This window comes from Capra hircus, chromosome 4, assembly GCF_001704415.2.
Source record: "Capra hircus breed San Clemente chromosome 4, ASM170441v1, whole genome shotgun sequence".
NCBI classification, from domain to species: Eukaryota; Metazoa; Chordata; class Mammalia; order Artiodactyla; family Bovidae; genus Capra; species Capra hircus.
Genome location: NC_030811.1, coordinates 15,255,607 through 15,264,204, shown reverse-complemented (window position 1 = coordinate 15,264,204; position 8,598 = coordinate 15,255,607). Strand labels below are relative to the sequence as shown.

The window sequence follows — 8,598 nt, the reverse complement described above, 5'->3', positions numbered from 1 at the left end:
GTCCAGCCCCAGTGGATCCAGGGTAATTCGAAGCGGAGACAGAGTCAGCGATTGATTTAGAGAGAGATAAGGAAAAAATGTTGTAGATAAGAAAATAGAGGAGAAAAAGAGGCTGATATTCCTTTGTTTACATAGAGAACCAATAAAACTTCGAGACAAGAAGTTTGCCCTGTTCACGGAGGCCACAGGTGCCCTCCTGGTCTCCCAAGGGAGTGAAGACGCAAAACGTCTTCCCGTTCAGGTCTTAGAAACCTGGGCAGATGAGTGAACGCAGGGAGCCTCTATGCTCCAAGGGATCAGCCTGAAAAAGAGAGTGAGAGGGAGAGAGAGAGAATGATTGACATGGGGAGACCAAGCTGCTTTGGTGAGCGAGGCCCCATAACTTTATTTTCAAAAGGACTTTTATACCTTTCCCACAAATGATGTTGTGTACATTATCTTCTGGCCTTGGAGGCCTGTGAAACATTTTAAGACCCTCTTTTGATAAAGGCTGCTCGACCAGAAAACTTATTTTCCCTTGAAGTGTTTTTTCTTTATATTTCTAATCTATGTCATCTTCAGAAAGTATCAAACAGTGCTACATTTTCACAAAGCAAAGGTGCAGTGAGTTACAACAAAGAAGGAACCAATTAGCTCAAAGGTCTGATGTAGTTAGTTTCAAGGCTACACTTGTTTTTCTTACATTCTAACTATGTTAACAAATGTACTCCCAGGTGCACAGTGGATAAGAGATATGGGAACTTAGCAACAAGCATTGGCTCAACAGTGAAATCTTATACCAGCACTACTCTAATAATTCTTTAACTCTTTGAAAGGCTTTATGTTTTAGGCTTCCCGTGCCTCTCACAGTTGGGGGGCTGTAAACAATCACATGCGTAGTTGTAAAAGTCCAGGTAGGGCAAGTTAGAGAGCCATCAGAGGGGTTTGAGCTGAAACATTCCTTTTATATGCAGGAGACTGTTAACTGGAGCTCTAAGTTAACTTTTTCCAGAGAAAGATGGTTGGGGATAGCCGCCCCCTGTAATGTCAGAAGAATAGGTGGAAAGCATAATGCAGTAAGGCAGGCAGACTCTGGTTTGGGGGGGGTAGATGCTCAAGAAAGCCCAGGGGGGTTTCCTCGAGGCCTGATCTCGCCTTTGCATTTTGTCAGGCCCCTTTCCTCATGACCTTTGCCATGGGTGGGATTCCCCATGCTGGCTCCCGGCACCTTACCTCCCTCAGATGTCCTCATGTGCCAGTAGCCTTGCTTCACATACTAGTCTTGATAGGACCTGACACGTTCGGAGCTCAGAGGCTGAGAGGCAGTAGCTGAGACAGCAGTGTCTTGGGCAGCTGTCATCACAGTTCCCATGCAGATGAGGAACCCTGGGATGTTTCTTCCCTTCATAATGTAATTACTGTCTCTTTGTATGTTAGTATGATTACTGGGAATGTCATATGGTGAACACGAGAATAAAAATTTCCTGCAACTTCCTGTGGAAATCTGTCTGGGTGACACCAATATAATGTCATTTCAAGATTATAAATTGATACAACTTTTTGGAGGGTGATTGGAAAGCAGCTAAGAAATGTAATATGATTTAGAAGCTGTTACTGTACAAATGTACATGTTACAGGTAAAGGTATTTATAGAGCTATGTATGTGTATGATAGAAAATTTCTGTATGGACATAACAGAAATTAATCATAGTATTTAGATGTATGAGATGGTCAGGAGAATTGTACATTGGTGAGAGGGAATTTATTTTCTATTCCTCTGTAAATCTTTATTTTCTTACCAGGAGTTGTTTTAAATGGAGTTGTTTTAAAGGTAATTATAAATATTTAAAATGTAATTTTGCTATCTTACTCAGCATCCCGGCTGCTCTCAGTTTTATATACTATTAACATTTGTGGGAGTCAGTCCTGTATATTGCTCCTTCTGCCTGTATGTCTCACTTCAGGCAGGTCAGGAAGGTGCCCTGGTAGCGTTTGGCACCTAAGGGAATATGTGAATGAGCCGCACAGTTGGACGCATGCAGGGTCGAGAGCCTGAAAGGGTCTGTGGCATTCACAGGCTGTGGGGTTAGGGTGCATGGAAGTTTCTCCCTCGTCTTTCCCTCTTCCCAGGTTCCCATAACTGTGGTCAGAGAGTACCTGGTAGGTGGAATGCAGAGATCACCAGGAAGAGATGGGGTTCCTGGGGACTGGGATGAAGGAAAACTTTTGACAGAGGCTATTTGGTGGCTGTTGGGTTTTGATATGTTTGAGAGCCAGTTGAGGTGTCTTCTGTTTGTGGGTCACTAGGCTCTGCAGGGCTGAATGGAATCAGGGAGACACAGAAGAGAGCAGGGTCTGGCAATTTTTTGACTGTTTTGATGACAACCAGGACTTGGGGTCTGAGGGGAGGCCAGCTGGGTGCTGAGAAACTCCTTGCCTCAGAGATTTCAAGTTTGCCCGTTTAGAACTTTTCCAGGTTCTAAACTTGATTAGCCTCGAGAGGAAAAGGGAAAAGTTTCTCTGACTCTCTTTTCACTACTTCTCTAGGGATTCTCTGAACTTAACAGATTTAGTTCCTCAGTGAATCGGTCTCCCTGGGGACAGAGAGGCAAAGGAAAAACGGAGAGAGAGAGACAGAGAACCATGGTCAGGCTCTCACAGCACTTTGATCACTTTGATTTCCCCTGAGGTGCTGGTGCGAGGTGTTCCCTCTTTCCCTGAGAGTGGAGAGAGTGGTAGTTTGCTGTGGCCTGCAGACCTTGCCCAGGACTCGCCATGTGAGGGGGCACCTGGGCTGATCCCAGAGCCATAGAACTTTGCAGTACAGTCCTCTTCTCTGGAGGTGAGTGTCTGCCAGTGGTTTCCCTCTGTGAAGGAGTCAGCAGGAGAGGATTGGAATAAGAAGTTCTGGGCTTTGCTACCATGTAGAAGAAAGACACCTGGAACATGAAGAATGGATTAAGCGAGCTGCACGGTGAACCCATTTCCTTCAGAGCAGAAAGCACATTTTGCTGTTCCGAGTGCTGGTGACAGACAGAGCTCTCTGACATGACCTGAGACCCTGTTCTCTCATCCCTCCCTATTTCTTCTGTGTATGCTTCCTATTCTGTAGGGGATCCCCAGGAAGAGAGGCCGCAGATTGACCAGACACGTCCTCTGTAAAGAGTGAAAGAGAGTCCTATCCTGTAAGCAGGAGGAAAAGCAGGTGAATACGGATACTCTTTGTTCATTTGTTGACCTGTTTGTGATTCATTCACTGATTTATCTACTGAGTAAACATTAAAAGAGGACAGGTTTACTCTGTGTCGTACTTTGTTCTTGGCACCAGAGGTGTGACGATGAATGAAAAAGACAAGCTTCCTTGAGTTACTTCAATTTCAGCTTCTGATGAGCACTAATAGCCGGAAAATACAGCCTAAAGAGAGTACAGAGTGTGAAGAGGCACATGCATAGCTTTAGAGATTCTGGAAGTGCCCCAGGGTCATAGACATTTGAGCAATGAGCTGTATGTGGTGAGGGAAGGAATCCAGTTAATCTCAGGAGCTCAGAGTGAGCCATTTTGATATTTTCTGACACCTTTCCTTACTTGTAGGACTCAGGAGACAATTGAGAACATAGGTGAGTAAATATTCTCTGGGGACTTCTCATACTGCCCCAGGTTCCTAGGTCCAAGGCTGGTTGAACACAGGGACACATTTCCCATTTTAAAGTCTCTTCTTGCTAGAACTAGAAATTTGAAGCCCCAGACAAGCAGAGCATGTTGCCTTGTATCATAGCTACTTGTAGTTCCTGGTTCCAGATTTTGCAGCAGGAATGGCAGTGATGGAAGTTGGCAAGGGGAGTCCCAGGGTCTTCACTTCACCTGTTCCCCTCCACTCTGCGGTCCCCTGGTGACAAGAGGACTCATCACCTCTGAGCTAGAAGTCACAGACTGGGAGCCAGTGAGGCTTCTCCTATTGAGGGGGCACATCCACTGTAATGAGCAGAAGAAAGTGACTTTTACCATAAGAGTAAGGAGGAAAAATTGGACAGTCAGCTCCAGGAAACTGGCTCCTGGAAGTCTGGAAAAGCCTCAATAGTTTGTCTCAAAATAGCTCTTATCTTATGACATCATCCTGAGTGGACCCCACCACCCTGCCTGTCATGCTTCCCAGGAAGAATGATGATACAGATAACTAAATTGCAAACTTCAAAGTGAAGGTGAGGCAAATGAATCTGTGTTCAAAGGAAACAAGGAGAAGGAACCATGTCTCAGTGAGATTGACTAGGAATACTTTCTTGGAACTGTTGAAATGCAGCAGTTATTTCAGGGCATGGACATAACAGGCTCAGAAAACAGATTAGGACACTCAGGATGGAAGGGGTCATGGTCTAAATGAGTATGTTGTGTCTAGGGAAGTTGATAAGGTGATCAAGGAAGGGTGCAGGCAGAATGTCTAGTGAATTGAGAGACAAGGGTGATTCCTGGGGTGGGTATGATCTTACGCGTAGAGTGGTGTTGGTGATTATTTCTTACTTACCTGGACATGCCCACTTATCTTCATATATTATGCATGTAGTTCATAAAACACTTAATATCAACTTTTTATAGGGAACAGTGAAATGTGGACCCTGCTGCCCATTCTATGGAGCCTGAGAGCAGGAGGGGATATTTGTCAAACTGAATGTCTGCCGGGGTCCAGCCCCGGTGGATCCAGGGTGATTCAAAGGTGGTGACGGAGTCGGCATCTTTGGAAAAATACATATTTAATCACAGATATAGAGAGATTAGAAATGGATAGTGTAGTAGGAAGATTAGTGGAGAAAAAGAGGCTGAATAACTTGGATTACGTGGAATAGCATCCATGCTCCAGATGGGAATTCAGCCAGAAAAACGGGAGCAAGGAAGAAGCGACATGGGGGAACCAGTCTTTCCGGAAACTGATTCGATTTCTTTATTTTTGGGTTTGCTTATATACCTTTTGTTACACATAGGGATGAATAGAGTCACGCGGGAGTCAGCAGTCCTGACCTTTATCAAAATCAGGTGCTTCACATAAATGTATAAAAAAGGTACATCATCTTCTGGCCATGAGTGAGACCTGCTGACATTTTATGATCCTTTCTTTCTGATAACCAAAAACTTATTTCTTCCAAGGGTGTTTTTTCTTAAACCAGGCACCACCCTCCAAATAAAGTTACATTCCTATAGGGTGAGGGTGTAGTGAGTTACAATCAAGAAAGGAATTTATTTAACCCAAGGTTAACATGATTAGTCTTAAAGGTTAATACTTATTTCTCCTATATGCTTAAAGGTTAATACTTATTTCTCCTATATGTTAGTTATATTCATTATAAGGGTAGGGAACATGGAGATTTAGCAGCAAACATCAGCCCAACAAATGAAAATCCTTTCACCAATGTTCCCCTTAAGATCTATTTAGTCTTAAGATATGATAAAGTTACATTTTTACATAGCAAGGGCACAGTGATTTATGACAAAGTACAGTGATCTATTACAAAAGAGAAAATCCATTAACTCAAAAAGTCTAGTATTGCTAACATCAAAAACTACTGTATTTCCTTTTCTATATTCCAAATACATTGATTAATATATTCCCAGGTGCCTAAGGATATGGAGGCCTGGCGGCAATCATTGACTTAACAAGAAGAAAAAGCCCTATGCTAATTAAGACTCTCAAAATACTCCAAAACTCTCTGTGCTGTTTATGGTTAAGAGGTAGTAAACAATCATGTGGCAGGAGTATGGATAATCCTGTCACACAAGCTAGTCTGTCAGCAGAGAGGTTTGACCTGAGACATCCTTGTTCCACCCAGAGCAGGGAATTAGCAGCAATTATTGACACAACTAATGAAAAACCCTTCACCAATATAACTCCTAACCAACCCATTATACTAATAATTTCTAACTCCCCCAAAGAATTTGCCTTTAGTAAGTCTAAAACATCTTGTGCCTCTCAGATTTGGAGGCTGTAAACAATCACATGTGGCCGGACGAACCTATACAGGCGGGCTAGATAACCTTCAGAGGAGTCCGTAAGCTGAAACACTCTTGTCATGCCCAAGAATTTTTATTGCCTTGGAGCTGCACGTTTACTCCTTCTCCAAGAAAAACGGTTATGGGGGAGAGCCCCCCGTAAAGTCAGAGGTGTAGGTGAGAGCATAAAACAGACTCTGGTTTTGGGGTTAGATGCTCAGGAACAGGGGTTTTCCTGAGGCTTGATTACGCCTTTGCATATGCCAAGCCTCCTTCCTCATGACGTTTGCCATGGGCGGAGTTCCTCACGCTGGCTCCCGGCAAATGTCTTTAGTGATTTGAAATTAATAGCATTTTGTCTTTCCTTTGCCCTCTAGATTTCAAAAACAGAAAAGCACACAGCTAAATGTTGAAAAATTACTCTAGCATCACTGAATTTTATCTCCTTGGCTTCCCTGGCTCTAAAGAACTACACAATATTCTATTTGCCACCTTCTTTTTCTTCTACTCTGTGACATTAATTGGAAACATGGTCATCATCTTGACAGTCTGTGTTGATAAACGTCTTCAGTCCCCCATGTATTTCTTCCTGGCTCACCTCTCTGTCCTAGAGATCCTGATCACATCTGTGGCCGTCCCTGTGATGCTCTGGGGTCTGCTTCTTCCTGGGATGCAGGCAGTATCTTTGAGTGCCTGTTGTGTACAACTGTATTTGTACTTGTCTTTGGGAACATCAGAGTTGTTACTAATAGGAGCGATGGCTGTGGACCGTTACGTGGCTGTCTGTAACCCTTTGAGATACACCATCATTATGAACAGCCGCACCTGTCTCTGGGTGGTAATTGTGTCCTGGGTATTTGGCTTCTTGTTTCAAATCTGGCCAGTCTATGCCACGTTTCATCTTACTTTCTGCAAATCAAATGTGCTAGACCATTTTTACTGTGACAGAGGGCAACTGCTCAAACTATCCTGTGATAACAGTCTTTTCACAGAGTTTATTCTGTTTTTAATGGCTGTTTTCATTATTGTTGGTTCGATGATCCCTACAGTTGTCTCCTACACCTGCATTATATCCACCATCCTCAGGATCCCCTCAGGCTCCGGCCGCAGGAAAGCCTTCTCTACCTGTGCCTCCCACTTCACCTTTGTTGTCATCGGCTACGGCAGCTGCTTGTTCCTCTTTGTGAAACCCAAGCAAACGCAGGCCGCTGAGTACAACAGGGTAGCATCACTGATGGTTTTAGTGGTGAACCCTTTTCTGAACCCTTTTATCTTCACCCTCCGGAATGACAAATTCATAGAGGCCTTTCGAAATGTCATGAAACGCTGCTATCAACTCCTGAGGGATTAGCTGTGTCCCGAGGATGGACTCATTACCTTGGGCCTGAGTAAGCTGAAAGCACTGATTAAAATCTGAAATAATCGTTTTCATCTGCACACTGTTTGTGATCTACAATTTAACTTTTAAATACTGACATTGCTTCAATTGATAAGTGAGTCATTCCTATATGGTAGATTGTTATTTTTTTCAGTGCTTATATTCATTAATACATATTAAAATGCTTTTCACAAAATAAATGTAAGAACTGTAAATATACAAGTTATTAAAAAACGCTGAGATGTTTGAAAGGGAAAAGCATTCAAAATGTTGTTCATTGTCTTACAGTTGACCTAAATGTTTGATTCTAGGTGCTGGGTCATCCTCACCTATATTGTTCTATGATTTTCTGGTTTTCTCATTGCCGGAAGTTCCCTATATTACTTCCGTGAGTGATACCAAGTCCAACTTCAGGGATCAACATTATTGAGGCTTCTGCTCCAAGGTTCAACAGTGACAGTGACTTCCCTGTAGATTCTCTCGACCAGCAATTGTGTCCATCCTCTCCTGCTACTTTCTTCCCTCCTTCCTCTCTGTAGCTCTCTTTCTTTGGTTCCAGGCCTTTGATTCATTTCTGGGCTCTTCTTTTCCTTTCCCCCTCACACACCCCAAGTTTACCACACTATTTTCCAGCTTCTCACAAATTTGTCCTTCTTCCTTTTCTCCAGCATTGCCATTCTCATCATTCCTCTAATCATCACCCTGGTTCCTAACTGACCCCCTGTTTCTTATGTAATTAGCACAATTTTATCGGCATCTTTTTTTACAGCATCTTTGTAATAACAAAATATTGATAACTAATATCAATAGTGACTGGTTAAATAAATTATGTTTCATCTGTATAATAAAATATCTAGCTATAGAAAGATTAAAGAAGCTCTTTCTTAAATAATTAGAAACAATCTTTGGTCTATATTGTAAAGTGAGAAAAGTAAAGTACATTGAATTTATTATTCATCCTTATGTGTTAGGAAGGAATAGAAATGCATATAGATTCATATTTGCTTATATTTTCATATGAACGCCATCAGAAAAACCTAATAGATGGTTTACAGTTGGATTATAGTAGTGAGAATTGGCAGATAGAACGAGGAGGGAATCAAGAACTTTTCACTCTATGCCCTTCAATATTCTTGTTATTATTTTATTATTACATATGTAATCATACATATGTATGCCTATGAAAAAGTTCATGAACGCATTTCTCTTATATCTTAAGACATGCACTAATTCAATTTCTCACCCTTGTAAATTAGGATTGTAT

General features: G+C 42.3%; 1 protein-coding gene across 1 annotated transcript; it reads left to right on the top strand.

Moving 5' to 3' along the window:
• Positions 6,363–7,307, top strand: LOC102178508 (olfactory receptor 9A4-like). Its single transcript, XM_018047513.1, has one exon. The coding sequence runs from the start codon at positions 6,363–6,365 to the stop codon at positions 7,305–7,307; it is 945 nt and encodes a 314-aa protein (XP_017903002.1).